This window comes from Hyperolius riggenbachi, chromosome 10 (genome assembly GCF_040937935.1).
Source record: "Hyperolius riggenbachi isolate aHypRig1 chromosome 10, aHypRig1.pri, whole genome shotgun sequence".
Classification (NCBI taxonomy): Eukaryota; Metazoa; Chordata; class Amphibia; order Anura; family Hyperoliidae; genus Hyperolius; species Hyperolius riggenbachi.
The window spans coordinates 134,072,177-134,094,337 of record NC_090655.1 but is presented as its reverse complement, the minus strand read 5'-3'; the positions used below and the strand labels follow the sequence as shown (position 1 = coordinate 134,094,337).

The window sequence follows — 22,161 nt, the reverse complement described above, 5'->3', positions numbered from 1 at the left end:
TGCACTTCCCGGCCGCCAATTGTACATACGGCGGTCGGGAAGTGGTTAAAACTGATCCTGATGCTGATAGGGAGCCAGTGTAGGGCTTCACAGAGGGGAGAAGTGGAAGCATAGTAGTGGGAAAGTCTGATGAGTCTAGCTGCTGCATTCATGACTGATTGAAGGGGTTCAATGCGTTTTAAGGGGAGGCCAGATAGTAAGGCATTGCAGTAGTCAAGGCGGGAGATGATGAAGGCATGGATGAGAAGCTTGGTAGTGTCTGTGGTCCGAAAGGGGCGGATTTTGGAGATGTTTCGAAGGTGGAAGTTGCGGGTTCTGGTAACATTTTGGATATGTTGGCTGAAGGAGAGGGCAGAGTCTAGGGTGACGCCCAGGCAGCGGGCCTGGGAGGTAGGGCGGATGGTAGTGCTGTTGATAGTGAAGTGAATATCTGGAAGGGGTGGTGCAGAGCGGGGCGGGAAAATTATGAGTTCAGTTTTATCCAGGTTAAGCTTCAGGAACCTAGCTGACATCCAGGAAGAGATGGTTGATAGGCAGGAGGAGACCTTGTCCACAGTGGAGGGGGAGAGATGGGGGGTGGTGGAGATAGATTTGGGTATCATCGGCATATAGGTGGTATTTGAAGCCCAGGGAGGAGATGACTTTGCCAATAGAGGAGATGTAAATTGAGAACAGTAGGAAGCCCAGAACAGAGCCTTGGAGGACTCCAACCGAGAGGGGTGTGGGAGTTGAGGAGGAACCATTAAATGAGGTGGTGAAGTGGCGATTAGAGAGGTATGAGGAGATCCAGGCAAGGGTGTTGTTACAAATCCCTAAGGACTGTAGGGATTGAAGGAGGAAGGGATGGTCAACTGTATCAAATGCCGAGGAAAGGTCAAGCAGTAGCAGGATGGAGTAGTTTCCTTCAGCTTTAGCAAGGGTAAGGGTAAGGTTACTACCTTGACGAGAGCGATTTCTGTTGAGTGGGCAGGACGGAAACCAGATTGTAGGGGGTCAAGTAGGGAGTTGGTGCTGAGGTAGTGCATGATGCGTCTGTGGACCAGGCGTTCAAGGTGCTTTGAGGCAAAATGGAGGAGAGAAATTTGGGCGGTAGTTGGAGGGAAGGGAGGGGTCGAGTGAGCGTTTTTTCAGCAGGGGAAGTACAGTGGCCTCTTTAAAAGCTGAGGGGAAGGTGCTGGTGGAGAGGGAAAGGTTGAACAAGGAGGTGAGGACACGGGCCAAGTCAGGGAAGTGGGGGCGGAGGGTGTCAGAGGGGACAGGGTCGAGGGGGGAGGAGGTGGCAGGGGAAGTGGCAAACAATAAATTCACCTCTTCAATGGTAGCAGGAATGAAGGAGGTTAAGGAGGGTGGGTGCATTGGAACAGTCTGGATGGAGTAGGTGAGGGGGGGGGTGGGGCATGGGAGAGGCCTGGAAGGTGAGGCATGGCAATGGCCTGGGGGGAGTTGGAGGGAATTGAAGAATGTAAGAGGGAGATTTCATTTCGGATAGCTGAGATTTTACTGGTGAAGTGAGTGGCAAAGTCATTGGCTGAGATGGTGGTGCAAGGGGGGGGGAGGAGTGGGGTTAAGTAGGGAGTTAAAGGTGGTGAAGAGACGTCGTGGGTTGGAGGCTTGAGTTTCAATCAGGGCAGCAAAATACTTTTGTTTAGCTTCTGATAGTGCAGTGTGGGAACCAGTTTGCCGGATTCTGTCCCGGCAATATGAAAGGAAGGGAGGGGTTCCTCCAATAAATGTAAAATATTTTATATTTGTCATCATGCAGCTGAAAAAAGGCTGCTATTTATTATTATAATTTAGAAAATAGATTGTATTTCTGAAATCTTGCATTTTTAATTTGGGTCCACTTTAACAGACCAGAAGAGGAGAGGGAAGGCTCTATAGGATCCAGAGCCTTCCCTCTCCTTAGGTAAGTATTGGCCCATTGTTTTTTGTTTTTTTTCTTTTTACTCCCAATGAGCTTTTAGAGGAGGAGGATGAGCAGGATAAAGGAAATAAATATGGCAGCCTCCATATCCCTCTCACTTCAGGTGTCCGTTTAAGTAAACCTTTCCACAGAGATAAAGGCAGCTACTGTTAACATCCTTTGGTAGTAATACTTTCAATTACCACAAGTCCAGAACCGAGTATAGAGGTCAAAGCTGACAAAACACGGATTTGCTTACATCATGTTCTTTTTAAGTGGTTTTGAAGGTATTACAGGTAGGGGGGTCAACATTACAAACATATAATCATCTTGTCTTAGAAAAACACATCAGCACTTACAGAATCTATATTTTTGTTACTTTAGGTTTACTTTAAGATGCAACGTCAGTTAGTATAAAGTGAAAAAGATCAGCACAAAAACAGCTGGATTGATCCTGTTTGCTAGCAGTACCTACAATAAATCCACTAACTTTTTCTATTAGTTATAGAACCCTGTAAAAGAAAACCCAAACTCTTAGATGGAATGATTGCTGAATCCCTATATAAAAAAACCCTACTTACTGGTCTGGTGGACAGGCTACACTTTTACACTTTGAGTTGCTGACTTACAACATGTACGCGGATGACACCTTCTGACCCAGCAACTGAATGCATGTACCACATCTGTGATGTAAACTGCTTAAGGCAAACAAAATCAGAAAATCAGAATTAGAGCCATATAAAGACCCGTCTTAGGTAATAAAGATGGCAGCTTCTATGTTTCTCTACATTTAGATACTCTTTAAAAGGCATTACAAGATGTGTTCTCACATTCAGAAGAAAGTGCATGCGTAGTTGCCATTTTACATGTGGTAGACACTAGACCAGGCATGGACAAACTTGGCCCTCCTGCTGTTACGGAACTACAAGTCCCACAATGCATTGCAGGAGTCTGACAACCACAGTCATGACTCATAATGGCAAATGCATTGTGGGACTTGTAGTTCCATAACAGCTGGAGGGCCAAGTTTGCCCATGCCTGCACTAGACAGTAAATAGAGTTCTGAAGTTTTATTTTCCTCCACGTTTGTGTGTAGTGCATTCTGTAATGCATTTTACCTTACTTCAATTTAACAACCACAAGTCATTGGATGCAAATAATAAGTTTACTTGAGCTTTTCGATCTGTAAGTAAAAAAAACTTCTACTCAAAAAAATATTGTAACCTGTGCGTTTTTATATTGTTGTAAATGCTGATCCCTAGTGGCCCTTTTGGAAATGAATGCATAATAGAAATAATAATAGTAATTGTTATAAACATATATATATATATATATATATATATATATATATATATATATATATATATATGTATATATATATATATATATATATATATATATATATATATATATATAAAACAAGTTGTTATTATTATTATTATTATTATTATTATTCTTCAGTCATGATGAAAATTCTTTGTTTACTTGACAAGGTATTAAATATTTATAAGTCACCTGTTCCACATAAAAAATTACTAGTGTAAGACTTGTATGGTTTGTAGTGTTGAACTAATTTATTCTAACATTTCTGGAGACATTTAGGTGCTTCTCTCTCTCCGTTTAGGGAATTGAGGTTTTGGTTTGCTTCATTTGTAAACTTACTGATCATTTTATCTTTATTTCCTACAGGATTTTAGGACTATCAGGGTCTATTCAGTCTGCTAGGGCTTCAACAGCCTGAACCATCGCTAAAACATATATCACTTGGTCTCATCTTGTATCATCCATTGTTGAATTTTTTTGTCACAAAAAAATTGTGCAGTTTGTTGGGAAAGGATTTGGGAGAAGGTTGTTAGGTAACATTCATTAATAAATTATTTTAAGTATTCTGACTTTTATGTCTGATCTAGGAACACCCATCATTGTCCTCAATGGACCCATTTTAGCATTAGACAGTGACTTAGGACAAAATGCTGTGGTCTCGTATCGACTTCTTGGTCCTCAGGTGGATTTGTTTAACATGAGCAGCAGCACAGGTATGACTGCATTTAATTCTTTAACTTTTGTATTAATGTTGTCAAAGCAGAACTACAGTCACCACATAGACAGTATCTGAAATGAATATCCTTCACTCCTTGCTGCATTTATGATATGGCATTGCAAAGATCATTTTTGTTTTTAAACTAAAAAGTGTTATTGCCTACAGAAAGTTGTTCAGAGTGTTCAGAGGAGGAATTCTGGGAGAGAATTGGCTACTCTATACAATATGAATAGTATATTTTATGCTGCAAGGCTAAATTGTTTTTGTTTTGTTTTTCTTAGCTTCAAAAATGTTTTATTAAAGGAACACCGTAGTTGAAGACTGTCAAATTTACAATCCATGTTATGCATATTTGTAAGACGTACTTTTGGCCTAAAGTGAAATGAACTATAAATTATTTTTTCCTATGTTATGGTCACTTAGGGCCTAGTCACACTAGAAGAACTTTTCTGAGCGTTTTGCGATTTCTGTTTTTTAAAATCGCTCCCATTAACTTTCATTAAAATCATTGTAAAAGATTGTAAGCCTGTGGGCAGGGTCCTCCTCCTTTTGTGTCCTACCTGATCATGCACCTCCATTACTGTGAACCCATGCTATGCATCTGAGTGAACCTAACTTGCCTAATCTCCATCCTCCCCTCCAGTGACTGACTAAGCATTACCTTGTACTCCTACTGTGCTGCCTGATCTGGTCTTTCTTGTATTCATGTATTGTCATTTTGCTGTATGTCACCCCTAAATATTGTCTGTAACCTAAACCAATGCCCAGCACTGCGTAATATGTTGGTGCTTTATAAATACAATAAAAAAATAGATAATCATGGTACAAATTGCGATTTTAAAAACCGTTAATCGCAAAATGCTCAGAAAAGCGTTTCTAGTGTGAATGGGCCCTTACAGTAGGTAGTAAAATTCTGATTTTGGACTAGTCCATCTACTCATGGGGGATTCTCAGGAATTCCTTTATTTTAAATGCCCTGAATGCCAGTTGCTCAGCCCAACTGCCAGAATAGGGAGGTCTGCCGGCATCTTTATATAGATCCTTTCCAGGGATTGCATTTGATAAAAGAAATCCCGATAAGGAGACTGACCAGCCCAAAACCTGATTTTTAAATACCTAATATATTGGCAGTGACTTAGGAAAACTTCATTTATTCTGCATTTTACTCTGGGACAAATGCACATCTTATATGTATGTGGTAACATGCCTGTTTGTACGGGTGGGTGAAGCGAACCATTGCCTGTGGCGCAGTGGCAAGGTTAAACACATGCAGAATGCTTATCTGAAGCTGTCACTCACCTCCTATGATCCACATGCTGCATGTCATTCCTTTCTTCCTCCTGTACCATGATACGGGATGCCTTGTACCAGGAAGAAGGGAGGACATGCATCGCGTGGATCATGTGGGGTGAGTGACAACTTCTACTGCGCACTCTGCATGCACCCTTCCCCCACCTTCCAAATATTCTACTAACCCTCTGTATCCCAATTTTCACACTAACCTTCCCCTATCTATGCCTAATACTACCTCCCCCATCTATTCCTAACACTAAACCCAGTAAGCAATTAACTGGCTAAGCCAGGCTGGTAAATAAAAAGCCTGACATTCAGCTCACTGGCGGAATTACAGCCCCTGCAAGCCATGCAGATGCAGGGCGGCCCAGAGGGAGAGAAACTGTAGATGGTGCCCACCCGTATGCCTTAATGAGCTGGCAGACGCACAAGACAAAAAAAAATTTGTTTCAGAGCAGGCTGTTGCTCTAGAGTGCGGGCGGTGGGCACTAGGACCTGGAGGCATGCACCTTTTCCCACTCCTAAACCTCCTGCTTGGAAGTTGCTGAGACAATTCACTTTCTATTGCAGATCTGGGTGGGAGTGCCTGAAGACTGGGAGGAGGGCGGGCAATGCATACACAATCAAGCAGAGGAGCGTAAGGGAGGAAATAAAATCAGGATTGGGTTCAAGATAGACACAGTTAGTAGAATCCTAAGAAGGAATTTTCTCTTTTTTTACTATAGAAAAATCACTAAAATCAAAATGTGGACAGTGCTATACATATGTTATTTAAGTAGAGCAAGTATTTATCTACTTATACGTGTGTGTGTGTGGGGGGGGGGGGGGGGGGGTCTGAGATAGTATGGCTGACAGCACCTCTTTAAGATACCTTATGCCAGGACCGTAGCGTTCAAACAGTAGCGTTGTCCAATCTGTAATAGTTGCTGATGCTATGTGCTGATTAGCTAACACGCGAGAGGGTAGGCTGCTATGGCCAAGGCTTGATTGAATAATGTTTAACAACTGTGTTTGACCAATGTACCGTAATTCTGCTGACCTCTATATTTGCTGCATTTTCTGGACCTCGTAATTTGTCATGTACAACAACGCTATGTTCTGATTGCACAGATATACCATTATATTGAATAAATAACCAAATAGTTACATGAAAAATGAAAACAAGATATTTGTGCATAACAGGATTCCATTGAACATGAAAAAGTGAAAGTTGTGCTCCTCGTGTTTATTTAATAATTTATATTAGTCATTGCATGTTATTTATTTTCTTCTTTAGGAGTTGTGGCTGTGAAATCGGGAAGAATTATTGACCGAGAAGCTTTCTCTGTCCCGATACTGAATCTCACTCTTGTGGCAGAAGACATTGGAAAGTTAAATAGCACAGCCTCACTTGCTTTAACAATACTTGATGCCAATGACAACAGGCCAGTATTTAACCCACAGAGTGTTATTGTACATCTCAGGGAAAACAGTCCCCCAGGTAAGTTCAATGCTGTTTCCATTATTTACGTAGGCTACCCTCTTATAGCTCAGCTAAAGGCAAAAAGTAAAAACAGCAGGGTTAGTGCTTATTTGTACAGCGCAGCCCTGCATGTCTAATCTCCCAGCACTTCTCTTTTCCACAGTACAGTGGTGTGCAGTCACCTCCACTCCCAGGTTCCTGGCTTTGATGTCAGAGCTCTGCCCACAGCTTCTCTGCTGCTTCAAGCCATTTAGAGTTCCTATCCACTTAAGCTAGGCAGTAGGGAAGGAATTCATTGTGACACATATTTACTAGCAGCAAAGATCCATTCAATTAAGCCCAGCATGACCCCAGACCTGAAGTCAGCTGGCCATTCGTGTTTGGGAACCTGCGTGTCCTGGCATAATCTCAGGGTCACAAACACAGTCTTCAGGGCAATCTCCATCACTACTGGCCAGCTGACTTCTAGTCAGAGGTCATGCTGGGCATTATATGATTGATGTTTGCCACTAGGTCATACTGTTCATTAGTCAAAGCTGTTCTTTTTTTTTAGTTTTAACTGGTCGGCACAACCGATACCCCTGGTAAACGATCAGCATCAGCTAGATATCAATTATTAACTTTTTCTAAATCCTATCTCATAGTGTATGGTAGACTTTAAAATGGAGGACACTGAATAATTTTAAGTAGGCCATTCACACATTGATTATGCTGTTGAATCTGCTGGGAATCTACAGCACAACGATTTTGAGCTAATCAAAAGTATCATTCGGACAGGATGGAAACTCTGTCGGTCAGGGTCGGGGCAGGAGTGGCAATAGATTGACAGCCCATAGCTTTGCAATGCATCGAGCAGAGCAATGCTGGGATTTGATTGATTTTTTTCATAGATTTCCAGCCGAAATCTATAAAATATTGATGTGCTGTGCATGGTAGAAACTTGTATGTATATGTTTTGTTAGATGAAGTGTTGCCACTATGCTCTACGCTATGCTGTTTCTTATGTTTCTATGTACCGAATATACTCGCAAGCAAACCGGCCCGCATATAAGCCGACCCCCCCCCCCACTTTTACCCGAAAAACCAGGAAAAAATGATTGACCCTCATATAAGCCGGGGGTAGGAAATGCTGGCCGCGTGATCCCCCCAGTGTGTCCCAGTATAGCTAGTGTAGTGCCCAGTATGGGTAGGTATTGCCTCAGTATAGCTAGTATAGTGCCCAGTACAGCTAGTATAGTGCTCAGTATAGCTAGTATAGTGCCCAGTATAGGTAGGTAGTGCTCAGTATAGCTAGTAAAGTGCCCAGTATAGCTAGTAAAGTGCCCAGTATAGCTAGTAAAATGCCCCAGTATAGCTAGTATCATGCTCAGTATAGCTAGTATAGTGCCCAGTATAGTGCTCAGTATAGCTAGTATAGTGCTCAGTATAGCTAGTAAAGTGTTCAGTATAGCTAGTAAAGTGTCCAGTATAGCTAGTAAAGTGTCCAGTATAGCTAGTAAAGTGTCCAGTATAGCTAGCATAGTGCCCCAGTATAGCTAGTATAGTGCCCCAGTATAGGTAGATAGTGCTCAGTGTAGGTAGGTAGATATGTATCGCCGTTACTATGGGAACCGCTCTCTCTACGCTCCGTCATCACACAGCTGCCGCCGTAGGGCGAGCTGCTGCGAACTATTTACATGCCTGCACGAAGAGACGGAGAGGGAAATATTGGAAGCCGCCGGTAAGGTAATAGCGGCCGGGGGTACATGACTCGCAAGCAAGCCAACCCCCCAACTTTTGGCCCACTTTTGGGGGGTCAAAAATTCGGCTTGCTTGCGAGTATATACGGTACATGCCCTGTACTCATGTGCCAAGCCCAATTCCGGGCACGACCCAGTCGTGCTTGGCAAAATAACAAGATATCCTTGCAGACACACTCTCTCATACAAGTCTTCTTGTATTAGAGAGTTCAATGCAATGTGCAGCTCCATAAATCAGGGCAAAGAATAATTCTAGAAGGAAGGAAATGGAGCGCACAATGGTGCATTACCCAAGGTAGGCTTTAATCGCATACAAAATTTTTATACTCACAAGATGAAAATAAAATCAGCGCTTCTCAGCGGTACAGCCACCGCTTAACCCTGCAGGCGAATCAGCGACAGCGCGCTGTGGCCAGCAGCGCGATCTCCGGTGGATTAGGAGCGCCGTCTCGCTGTGGGTGTGGGCGTGGCTGAGGATCAGTGTGCGTATGACGTCATGACGCGTTTCGGCGCTCTGCGCCTTCGTCAGATCTGACGAAGGCGCAGAGCGCCGAAAAGCGTCATGACGTCATAAGAGAAGCGCTGATTTTATTTTCATCTTGTGAGTATAAAAATGTTGTATGCGATTAAAGCCTACCTTGGGTAATGCACCATTGTGCGCTCCATTACCTTCCTTTTAGAATTGTGCTTGGCAAAATAAATGCGATTCCGATTCCGAAGGAATCAATCCCTCTCTGTTCAGATTACATTGGGTTAAACTACTAGTATTGCATTTATTGCTCAACAACCTGTCCCTTCCATTCTTTTAAAATGGCAAAGTAAGCAGAAAACAGAGAGACTCCACTGCTCTGATCACAGGCAGCTATATGTAGACAACCAAACAAAAGTGTGCCTAAACTTAATGAAAGCGAAAGCCATCAAAGAAAAAGCCACACAGTTAAAACTAGCTTCATGGTGGTATCTGTGACAGATCACTTTCTCATTTTAGTATTTCTGATTCGATCCTCCTATGCAGACCTCAAGGGTTTTGAGATGTGCATATATTGCTCCTCTTCTTGCTTGGGCCCAGAGGTTGGTCACTGGGACAGCATACATCAAGTACGCCAACGCTTGCCCACGTCTGTCAAAAATATCTACCTATTAAGGCCGTCCAGCTATGTGAGAGGGGACTCCTGCCATCTTGGCCATACTATAAGAAACTTCTGGTGACATCCTTTTTGGATATACTCCAGTTTACTAAAGGGTTAGGTCCCTTTTACACTTAATCAGTTGGTATGCGTTACTGTGCGTTAGTATGCGTTAGTACGCGTTGGTACGCGTTTTTTCCATAGCAGTGCATTGGGAAGAAGATTTCAGTTAAAACGCGTTAAGTGTGAAAGGTGCCATAGGAAAACATGGGACTTACTTTGAAAATCAGTTTTCTTTCCGTTTTAACTGAGAGCAACTGATTAAGTGTAAAAGGACCTTTTACATTGACACTTTTTTCCAGTCTTTTAACTGGGAAGAAGTTGTAGCCAGCCAAGCTAGAGTAGGTTCTGCGGGCTAGAAGTAAAGTCTCCCTAAGTAGTATACTTTCATGTGAATTGATTTTCCCCCAAAAGACATTTAGCATAGCAAGGTACATCAGCACACCAGTCTCCATTCAAAATGCAACGCACATTTTATTGTGCACTAATCCACATGGTAAAACCGACAATTGTTTCGGGGGCCACGCAGGGTCCCCCTTTCTCAAGGCAATGTGGCATAATTATATGGCATTATGCCACATTGCCTTGAGAAAGGGGGACCCTGCGTGGCCCCCGAAACAATTGTCGGTTTTACCATGTGGATTAGTGCACAATAAAATGTGCATTGCATTTTGAACGGAGACTGGTGTGCTGATGTACCTGGCTATGCTATGTTTCTAAGGTGAGGTTGCCTGGTCACCACACCAAGCACCCAGAACATGATGGTGTGCCCGCTTCACTCTTTTTGAACTACAAAAGACATTTAGGGTGGCAGTCTAGTGATTTGTACAATATCTCAGATATAGGTGCACAAAACATCCTTAAAGGACCTCTGTTGCGAAAATCTTAAAAATGTAAAATATATGTAAACTTATACAATTAAGAAGTATGTTTCTTCCAGAGTAAAATGAGCGATAAATTATTTTTCTCCTATGTTGCTGTCACTTACAGTAGGTAGTAGAAATCTGACCGCCAGGTTTTGGACTAGCCCATCTCCTTATGGGGGGTTCACAGGGATTTCTTTATTTTCAAAATGCACTTAGTGAATGGCAGTTGCTCCGTCCAGCTGCCAAAAAAGTGTACGGTGAGCAGGGGAGGCTGGACAGTATCTTTGTATAAATCTTTTTTAGGGGGTGTCTTTATAAAGAATAAAGAATCCCCTATGGAGAGATGGACTACTAGCCCAAAACCTGTTGGTAATGTCAGATTTCTACTACTTACTGTAAATGCCACCAACATAGGAGAGAAGTAATTTATGGCTCATTTTACTCAGGAAGAAACGTACTTCTTATTTGTATGCGTTTTAAATTTTAAGATTTTCACGACAGTTCCTCTTAAAAGACTACCAATTGAAGGGCAAGCCAACTGAATTGAAGTTTACTTTAAAGCAAACCTTCAGCAAAAAAAAAATGTATGATATAATTCATTGCATGTGTAGTAAATAGAGCTTTAGCAGCAAATAAAAGTCTAATAATTTTATTTTCAGTTATATAGCTTTTTTTTTTATAACATTGCATCATACTGTCACAGTTGCAGTTTTAAAACTACACTCTGTCATTTAAGCTATAAAACAAAGCAGAAATAATGACCCTTTAAACTTTCCTGCAGTAAAACCTTATCTCAAGCTGTCTCTCGCTGTTTCTTGGCTGTTTAAGTGCTGCTGAAAACAGGACTGTATTTGACCCAAGTTGGTGGAATAGCTCAGAGAAGCTCTTGCATAGAGAACTGGAGGTTTTTAACTCTTCCTGTACTGGAAAACATGAAACTGTTTTCTTTGCTACGAATTTCTTAGCTGTACTTTACAAACAATTCATTATTTCATAAGGTTTTTTATTCGCTGTAGATTTGCTTTCCCAGTGTGCAGACTCATACTGGGCCATAAATTGCATCTTTGATAGAATCAAATAATAATAAATAAAAGGTCATAAATGAGTCTATTAAAAGCTAGGTTGTGATTGATCCTATGTGCCCACAAACAAGGCTATTGTACTTCAGTGTGAAAGGTTGTTCCTTCGCTTTAATGATTGCAATTTCTAACTTTCTAATCATTCTTCTGAAAAAATTAGCAAGTGATGATGCAGTAAAAATTGTTTATGAACACTTTTACTGCTTGATTGATTAAATTACTAAATGGGTTATTTTATTAAATTACTGCATTGTGTCACTTGTGGACATCATAAGAAAGATATCAGAGTGGATCCAGACTATTACAAATGGCTTTGTAAAATTATTTGGAATGTGACATGAAGAAAATGTCCTATTCATTCCTCTGGAAATATTAAAAAGGTATATGCGGATAATACAATAATTATTCAGATATACCATATTTTTCGGACCATAAGATGCACCTGACCATAATATGCACATGACCAGAATACTCACTTTGGTTTAGAGGACAAAAAACAGGGAAAAATGTACTACTAGACTATACTAGGGGTGTCTTATGGAGGTCGCCCCCCCCCCCTTCCCCAAGCTGTCTCTGAGCTACACTGCCCAGCTAAAGTAACCTCTGTTACCCCCATTTCCACCGAGCTACACTAATCCATATTGCCCCTCTGCTACAGTTACCCCCATTTCCCCCCAGTTACAGTAACCCCCAACTACACTAATCTACGGTGATCAGATGTCCCATTTTACCTGGGACGTGTTCCGTCCCAGTTTAACCATCGGACATCCTGGGACTCTGTGTGGCCTGTGTACCCCGCCTCCTCCACCCTTTGATCCACCTCCTCATCCTCCAATCCTCCTCCAGCCTCAGATTCGCCTCCAGGGCTGCCCACAAATGTCCCCAGTTCCTCCCCCAGTGTGCTGCTTGTCTGTGCAGCAGCAGCTGCCAGGCCACCAGGGGATGGAGAAGAAGAAGGTGGGGGCACTCTCCCAGTGAGCCAGGCACGAGGTGACAGAGGAGGAGGAGGTGGGGGTGCCCACCCACTGTCACCCTTTTCCCCGCTGTCACTCCTCCCCACTTAGTATCACCCTCCCCACCCAGAATCACCCTCCTCCCCACCCAGTGTCACCCTCCTCCCCGCCATCACCCTCCCCACCCAGTGTCACTCTTCTACTCACCCAGCAATTCACTTTTTCACCTGAGTTATCTCCTAGGTGATATTTTTAAACTTGTAAATAAAATGCCTTTTTGATAGTACTTTTTCTCCTACTTTTTGGTACTTTTTTAGTTGAAAAGTGCTGAAGTTATTTTAAATTGAAGATGCAAAATTATCTCCCAGGAGAAAACCCAGGTGAAAAAGTGAATTGCATATGGTCCCCAGTGTCATCCTCCTCCCCACACAGTGTCACCCTTCCACTCCACTCAGCTCCATTCCACCCCACCAGCACCCAGTGGGGAAACAGTTGATGCATTTACTGTATGTCTGAGGTAGTATTTGCTGCATTTCAAATATGTGGGGTAACGTGTGCATTTCACATGTTTATATGTGGGGTACAGTTTACCGCATTTCACGTTTACTGCATTTTTATATGTGGGACGTAACATTTACCTGCATTTTAACATGTGTAGGAGGTAATGTTTGCCGCCTTTCCTGTTTGCTGCATTTCATGTGTCCGAAGTTACATTTGCGTCATTGCATGTGTCGGTAGAATTGTTTGCTGCATTTCATTGTCAGAGGTAATGTTTGCTTCATTACGTGTGGGAGGTAAAGTTTTCTGCATTTCATGTGTTGGAGGTAATGGTTCTTGCCTTTCATGTCTTGAACGTAACAATTTCTGTATTTATTATGTGATGGTCATAGTGGCTTCATTTGCTACTTGAGGGTTATTTTTGCAGCATTTGGCATTTTGGGGGCTCATGAATGGCATGCTAATAGCATGCAATATTAAATGGCATGCTAATAGCATGCAATATTAAATGGCATGCTAATAGCATCACACAGTATCTGCAGATTGATCGTCTGTACATCCATGATGCGAATCTCCCATAGAGGGAACATTGTCTGCCTATAACTGTGTTTTAGGAAGAAACTCTGGCCCACTGCCTCACTGTTATATTACAGTTAGGTCTACCCGCGTCATCATAGCCACGCCCATTTTTTGCCTTTTCTCCGCACGCTGTACTGAGCCCCCACCCCTTCCCCGTCCTGGGTCAGTTCCAGAAAAATCTGGTCACTGTAACTTATCCCCACTTCTCCCCCAGTATAGTAACCTCCACTGTGCCCCCAGCTACACCAACCCCCACTGCTCTCCAGATACACAATATACTGCTGGGCTGCACACCTACTCTGGAGGGGAAGCTGAGTAGAGACACCATAGTTAGGATGTCTGTGGATATCAGGCAGGAGACCTTAGAGATAATATTTGTGTCCTAATAAGGGCTGTAGGGATGTGCCTGCATGTTCCCAGCATGAATCTAGGCTCCAGAAGTCTCGGGAGGGATTTTCAGATTTTGAGGCCTAGTAAGCCTGGTGAAGCCAGGGCCTAAATCTGACCTAAATCAAGGCCTGCAAATGAAGCATGACTGGTGTGGTGCTCCGGCTAGATGCATGAAGTGGTTAGCAAATGCGTCCAGGGAGTTACAAAAGTCTGCTGAAGCTCCAGGAGGTGGCAGTTGGGTCGGCAAAAGAGCAGGAGTTCAGTCCTACCTTGTTCCCCCAATCCATAGGAGAGGCAAATGGCTAGTGCAGTCTACGGACCCAAGGGTGTGGGTGGGCAGGTGGCGCCTCAGCCGGTGGGCAGCATCAGGGTGTGGCAGCAGGGTCACCAGAAGAAGTGTCTTGCAGGTGCTTTTCCCAGGTGAGTAAGGATCTCCAAAAATCCAAAAAGTGCTAACCATGTCTAGCTCGGCCCCCCTCTCAATTTGTATTATTCTGAACATAAGATGCACTGACTATTTCCCCCCACTTTTACGGGTGAGAAAGTGTCGGCTTGCTTCATCGGGTGAGCGGCAGTAACGGCGAGTGATATCGGGATGAGCAATGAATGTGCTTAAACCCCCTGCGCTGTCCCCTCTAATGTAAAATGTTCCCCTCGGTGCCCGATACAGTATACTTTACCTGTCCATGTCCGCTGCTGGCTCCGTCTGCATACACGTCACCTGACGTCACACACGCACCCGCCTATACACCAGCAGTTACGTGAGGTGAGTGTATGAAGACGGAGCCAACAGCGGACATGGACAGGTAAAGTTTACTGCACTGGGCACCAGGGAGGGAACATATTACATGAGGGGGGCGCGAGGTAGGAAATGCAACGTTGCAATCGCTTGTGGTGTATGGGCTGGCAACAGATCTCTCTCCGATCAGATTCGATCAGAGAGAGATCTGTATCTTGGTTGTATCTTCTAATGAATGGGCACCTTTAGTGCGTGTTTTTAATTTTTAATTTTTTTTTTACCTGTATTGAACTATATTTTGTAGAGTTTCCTTGGAAAAATAATTACCTTGATTAGCCAGTCATTATGGGATTTTGTTATGCTTAGTTCTTTTTGTCCACTACCAAGTCACTCTCTGGATAGAACACTCTGGGCAGCATTGAACCTGCATTGCACACCACTCCTACTGTGAGTTTTATCAGCTTGATTGTCTGCATAATACATAGATTGCTGCAATTTTTAATCTGGACAAATACTCCCAAATAAACTTACAAATGTTTCCTATCCTGAATCCATGATTTTTAGAGAATGTTATCATTTCTCAGAAACTATTCTACAAGAAAGTAAACTGAAAGTGCTTTGTGCATTTAACCAGTTCACCCCCAAGGGTTTTTATCCTAACGGACCAGAGCAATTTTCAGTTGTCAGTGCTCCTCCCTTTTATTCCCTAATAACTTTATTACTACTTATCACAAGAAAATGATCTATACCTCGTTTTTTTTCGCCACCAATTAGGCTTTCTGTGGATAGTACATTTTGCTAAGAATTTTTTTATTCTAAATGAGTTTTAATGAGAAAAATAGAAAAAAAAAAAAGAAAAAAATCATTATTTCTCAGTTTTCAGCCATTATAGTTATAAAATTAAACATCCTCCTGTGGATAAAACAAACACGTTTTATTTGCCCAGTTGTCCCGATTATTAAACCGTTTAAATTATGTCCCTATCACAATGTATGGCGACAGTATATTATTTTGAAATATAAGTGTTATTTTTCTGTTCTGTTTTTTTTTGTTCTGGCCATAATTACAAGCCCTTATGTAATAAATTAAAATTAATTTTCCCCCATAAAATATAGATTAAAAAAGCTGAGTCCCTAAGGCAACTATTTTTTTTTTAAGCTGATTTTTTTTTTTACACGTTTTTTTTATTGGGGGGGTGTTGGAAGTGTAATTTTATTAATGAAGTGTATGTACTTGAAAATGTATGTATTTTGTAGATGTAATATACTTTTTGGCCACAAGATGGCGCTAGTGAACACTCGTTATAGGAAGTGTTCACTTTTTTTTTTTTTTTTTACACACTTTATTTAATTGTTACATTTCCTGTTTATGTGAATGGACGTAGCCGCTGTTCGCGGTCATGTCCATTCACTCCAGGCACTGCGATTGGGTAGAGGACCGTTCGGTCTTCTTCCCCAATCACCCAGCACGGGATCCCGACGGAAACAGCGGCGGTAGTGGCACGCACACGGTGGTAGCAGCGGCGGGAATGCGCGACGTATTAAGACGTCATGTTGCCGTTAATAGAGGTAAGCATGACGTTTTAATACGTTAGGATGTCGGTAAATGGTTAAGTGATCTCCTTGTATGCATGAATGCCAAGGAGATTTATCAGCTGCTGAATACAATGAAGCTCTCTGATTCTGCAACAGAATTTTGTTTTGTTTGCGGTCTATACTATGTCTGGGACTTTGCAAGACCTTAACCACTTCGGTACCAGCAGCCTCTGCCCCCTTCAGGACCATAGGCTGCTGGTACGCTAAAATGCCACATACCGACGAATCGCCGCAATAATCCGTAGCTCCCGCCGGTCACGCTGCTCTTTCCCCGCCGCAGGCTGCTCTCTCTGCCGCCTCTGACGGCAGAGCGCTATGCGCCAGTCAGGAACCGCTTTCATTGGCTCCTAACCCTGTCTCTCAATGTAAGCCAATGGGATTGGCTTACAGTAATGACAGGGCCAGGAGCCAATGAAAACGGCTCCTATCCGGCTCACAGTGCTCTGCCGTCATAGAGGCGACAGGGCAGCACATTGCGGCGGATGCAGAGCGGCGAGAGTGGCGGGAATGGGTGGGGGTGCGCGGTGAATGGGACGTAGAGTTTAGGTCTGGTCAGAACTGCATCGCCCCCTGCCCGACGTAGATTTGTACTGCGTCGGTCCCTAAGAAGTTAAAGTAATCCTGAAGTTATAAAAGTAAACGATAGGTACTTAATTAGAAGTGGGAAGGTTCTGGATAGTCTAGGCTTCCCGTATCTTCTTACATCCCACTATTCCAGTGTTGGGTCCCTCTTACCTATTACCATATAACATAGTCAGAGACATCTACCAGGAATCCACTTCTCAGGTTCCTTTGCATCCTTGATTTAAGATACACACATATGCACAATTAAACTCGGTCAGGGCAGCCGATAAAGGTGAGAATGTAAAATGCATCTAGTGTGTATCCAGCACCTATCAACCCCTCTGACGTCGTCTAAAGATCCGAATGTGACCCCTGAACATCAATCCCTGCCAAGTGACAGTAATTGGATGTGTGAAGTCCTTATTCTGGGGAAGCACCCCATTCACATAGCAAGAGGCTGAGGTTATGTCCTCATGGAGACTCACTGGACATTATTTTTATATACCCCTGCTGAGTTTTCTAATCATAAATATTTTTTTTGTTTGTTTATTTATCAGTAGCACATTCATTTTATTGTTAAACCTAGTTTTGTGCTTTTATCTATCCTTTTGATTAGTATCAGTTTGACTTGTAAGTATGTGGTAAAGTGATCTGGCTACTTTTATCTGTCAATTATTTCTAACTACAATGCCTATATCAATTTACACAAATACATAAAAAAAAATAATTGAAAATTAACTATTTTTTTTATCTTGCAGGAATTTCTGTTGTGCAGGTCACAGGAACAGATGCGGACAGTGGTCCAAACCAACAGCTAACTTATCGAATTGAAAGTGGTGCTCAAGACAGGTTCCTTTTAGATTCCTCCACAGGGCTTATTAGAGTTGCCAATGTGACTGTGGACAGGGAGGAGAAAGATGTCTACAGGTTGATAGTAGTTGCCACAGACCACGGCACCACTCCTTTATCTGGAAGCGTCACAGTAAATATACTAATTGATGATGTAAACGACAGCCCACCAGAGTTTGTCAATCCCATCCAAACTGTGAGTGTCTTGGAATCAGCTGAGGTAGGAACTGTCGTAGCCGAGGTCACCGCTATTGACAGAGACCTCAACCCACGTCTGGAGTACTACATCATTGAAACTGTGGCCAAAGATGACACCAATGTGATAATACCTAATCAGCAGGGAACATTCAGTATAGACTTGAAAACAGGTACATTGTTCTCATGTATAGTACAAAAGATATTTTCCCCATACTACCCAGCTTCTTTCCGTTAGATAGTATTCCCTGTCATTACACTCTTTATTCGCATGTATCTATAGTTAATCTTTGCCTGCCAATCTTCCTTAATGCTTCTCTGACACTCTTCTCTTACTCTCTCTTTTCCTATTAATATTCCTCTGCAGTCTGGAACTCTGCTGACTGACAGTGTCATGCTACTAACCAACTGACTCTTTTCTTTTCTTTATGGCTCACACTCCTGAAGGTTTGAACTGATCTCTCTAAAAGCCATTCCTACCTGACTCATGCATTGTCTTCTTCCATCACCACCACCATCCTCATCATAACTGTCCGTTGATTATGCTGCTGTGAACTCATAATCATTGCTGGCGTGGATGCCGACCTGTTCATCCTAAAGGGCAAGTCATGTCCTTTATTGGTTGTTGTAAAGCCTATGCAGACTGAACACGGTAGCCATAGAGCACCATTCGAAGCTGAAGCTGGTGGAAAATGATGCAGTGTAAAAATGTCTTCAGCTTACAGCATATGTCAATGCTATATATTTATTTGCACTCACTGTAATTAGACCCGCTGACTCAATCTTATGTTTGAAATACACCATCTGCAGAATCACAACTGCAGTTGCAAGCTGTGTAGGGAATAGTATAGGGATATTAAGTAAGTGAAGCTGAATGTGTGACATTTGACCTGTCTCATGCATTTTTAGGGGCAGTCATGGTGAAAACTCCACTGAACAGAGAACTCGTAGCTACTTATGACATTGGAATCTCTGTCTATGATAATGCCACTGAGGTGGCTGGGCGATCAGTCAGTGTGCCTAATGGTAAGTTTGTTTGTTTTAGAATTTTCTAGAATTAAAGTACATTTTTAATTTTTAAAACATAATGAGTTGAGCTTCTAATTAAACAGAGGATATTTTCCATAATTTATCTGTTGGTCTAATGTCAAAAGACTCTCTAACATTTTTTTTATATTCAGGCATATGTAAATGATCTGTGACAAGGAAGGGCAAACAAAAAAAAACCTTTATCCGCAGCTGTTTGTCCAGCAAACCATTTCTTAACGTAAATAGGAACCTACAAACAACCAGATATTTGCCTAAAAAGAGGGAAGTCTCTGTGTCCTCGATCCCTGCGTTCCGGCGCTGGCTCCCCGGTATTAGTATTTGACCAATTGGTCAAATACTGCTCTCTGCCGCCGACGGAGGCTTGGGAAGTCTTCGGGAGCTCATGTGCCCCCCGAAGACAGGCAGGCTCCATGCTGTGCACACGTGTACAGAGGGGACCGTGAGAGGACTGGGAAGGCTCTATAGGACCCAGAGCCTTCCCTCTCCTTAGGTAAATATCTGGTTGATTTTTTTTGTTTTCATATAAGCTTCCCCTTAGCTTTAAGTCTCATACACACACTAGATCATCTTTGGCCTACACAAGCGTTGTGCACTGCAGGAAGCTGCTAGCTCATGTGCAACCCCACTGCAGCAATCGTTAGAGGAACTTCAGCCTAAACAAACATACTGTCATTAAGTTACATTAGTTATGCTCATTAAAATAGATAGGTAATATAATCTCTTATCCACCCTGTTTTAAAAGAACAGGCAAATGTTTGTGATTTCATGAGGGCAGCCACCTTTTCGGTTGAAAGGAGGTGACAGGGAGCATGAGACACAGTTCCAACTGTCCTGTGTCCTGATCACCCCTCCCAGCTGCCAGCACTAGGCTTCAAATCTCAAATTAAAAAAAAAATAAAAAATTGCACCGAAACAGCAGAACGAGAACAACATCATCAGAAATCCCATCATGCTTTGCACAGCATCAGGGGGAAAATGCCCAGGCAGATTTCTTCTGTGCAGCTAAAAATAAGGCTTGGTAAGAAAAGCAAAGCTCTGATGCTGTGAAACTGTTAAAGAAACACCAAGCCTTTTCAGTGCTGCTGAGTAGCTTTTTAGTCTGGATGTTCACTTTAAGGGCAACACTGGTTGAGCGCGTGCATGAGCCATTGAAGTCTATGGAAAAATGTTTCTTCTTTAAAACCTAAGGCCCCACACGTAGGTTTAATAGCTATTGAATCCAAATTTATCATCAAAGGGTCGGCACCTAATGTTATATTAAAGTTTTATTTCACTTTTGAGCTTTCTAGGAATTGTTCTAGTTTTTTAAGGAATAATTGTGTCTTTCTTTTGAATACAGCAAAGCTAACCGTAAACATTCTGGATGTCAATGACAACACTCCCAGATTCCGACCATTCGGAGTTACTGTTTTCTCCCAGAGGATAGTTGAAGGTGCCACTCCAGGAACCACGTTGCTGTCGGTTTCTGCTGTTGACCCAGATAAAGGACCTAATGGTCAGATTACCTACTCTCTCCATAATCTGGTGCCAGCAGGATATGTGCAGCTTGAAGACAACACAGCTGGTGAGAGAACACTGATTGGAAAAGTCTAATGCCCCTTTCACCTTTTGTCAACATCAGCTGTGTTTTTATCATGAGTGGGTTCCAAAACTGTTTGAAACTATATATATATATATATTTTTATGTTGTAGGAAAAATTATTGCAAACCGGACTGTTGACTATGAGCAAGTGCAGTGGTTAAATTTCACTGTCAGAGCTTCAGATAATGGCAGCCCACAGAGATCTGCTGAAGTTCCCGTTGTCTTGGAGATTGTGGACATCAATGACAATAATCCAATCTTTAGCCAGTCTTCCTATCAGGTAAACAAAAATATAATAATTACATTCTATTCATTTGTTCCTGTATGCTTTACGTATCATTAACTGCAATTAAGGAGGGCCATGGGAACTGGTTATTCCAGAGATTGTTGTGCATGATTTGGTTAGGTCCAGCAAGTTATAAATAGTTTATTTCAATTCTTTGAGAAATATAATGGGGATCTGACTCATCAGCTAGTTCCAATGCTGATGGTAAGCCTACAAGCCTAAAAACAAACACACAGACACACTCACAGACCTGCACACACATACACCAGTCTTCCTCTCCTGCCTTTATTTCTGTGAAATGTCTAAAAAAAAAAAAAAAAAAAAAAAAAAAAAAAGGGGGAGATAGTTGTGAGAAGAAAATTAATGCAGTTGGCCTTGTAGCTTTAGTGTTCCATTCTCCTGGAAAATTAGAAGTCTAGGTCTGAGAATTAGTGTGTGTGTGTGTGGGGGGGGGGGGGTTGTTTGTTTGTTTGTTTTATCAACATTGCAAACATGGTAGTTTTTAAAGCAAACCTGAAGTGAAAATAAACGTATGAGATAATGATTTGTATGTGTAGTTGTATAGTAGTACACCTAAGAAATAGAACATTAATAGAAAAGAAAAGTCTCATACGGTCTTCCAGTACGTCAACAGTTAAAAAAATGTCAGTTAACTATGCAAAAGAGCTTCTCTGAGTTATTAGACCCACGGGGTCAAATGCAGTCCTGTTTTCTAAAGCACTTAAAGGGAACCCTAAGGGGAACCTTAACTCTAACTTACCATTCTGCTTGTAACCTTGACAAAGGGGACCCTTACGTGGCCCCGAAACGACTCGTTGGTGCTGAATGGCATAATGTCACGCTTAATGGAATAAACGTGGATTGAACCACACTGGAGTGTGCGGAGCTTTTTTGAATGTTTAATTCTAAAAAAAAAAAACATTTTCACTTACCTGGGGCATCTACCAGCCCCCTGCAGCCATCCTGTGCCCTGGCAATCACTCACGGCTCCTCCAGCTAGTTTCATTTTTGCCGACTCGGAGTCAGCGGGCCGCCACACTTCCTTTGCACAGCCAAGAAGCGAAAGACAGCTTGAGATAAGGTTTTACTGCAGGAATGTTCAAATTATCATTATTTCTGCTTTGTTTTGTAGCTTAAAAGACAGTGTGATTTCTAAACTGAAAATATAACAGAATGATGCAATGTTATAAAAAAAAGGCTATGCTATATATATAGGCTAGAAAATAAAAATGAGACTTTTCTTTGCTACTGTTCTATTTGTTATCTGTACTATACACACAATTCATTATATCATTATATCGTAACGGGTTT

General features: G+C 42.2%; 1 protein-coding gene and 1 long non-coding RNA gene across 7 annotated transcripts in view; one reads left to right on the top strand and one right to left on the bottom strand.

Moving 5' to 3' along the window:
* CDH23 (cadherin related 23) overlaps window positions 1–22,161 on the top strand; it is a 1,682,716-nt gene that overhangs the window by 1,571,579 nt on the left and 88,976 nt on the right. For 5 of the 6 annotated variants that reach the window (XM_068258239.1, XM_068258228.1, XM_068258229.1 and 2 more), the window contains 6 exons: window positions 3,814–3,939; window positions 6,514–6,717; window positions 17,647–18,105; window positions 18,842–18,958; window positions 20,322–20,546; window positions 20,675–20,844. In XM_068258239.1, the coding sequence (XP_068114340.1) occupies window positions 3,814–3,939; window positions 6,514–6,717; window positions 17,647–18,105; window positions 18,842–18,958; window positions 20,322–20,546; window positions 20,675–20,844 (1,301 nt within the window). The remainder of the gene's footprint in view (window positions 1–3,813; window positions 3,940–6,513; window positions 6,718–17,646; window positions 18,106–18,841; window positions 18,959–20,321; window positions 20,547–20,674; window positions 20,845–22,161) is intronic. The other variant, XM_068258230.1, reaches the window with a different exon arrangement.
* LOC137536155 (uncharacterized) overlaps window positions 20,306–22,161 on the bottom strand; it is a 138,494-nt gene continuing 136,638 nt past the window's right edge. Inside the window, exon 5 of the long non-coding RNA XR_011024530.1 lies at window positions 20,306–20,837. This is a non-coding gene — a long non-coding RNA (uncharacterized lncRNA). The remainder of the gene's footprint in view (window positions 20,838–22,161) is intronic.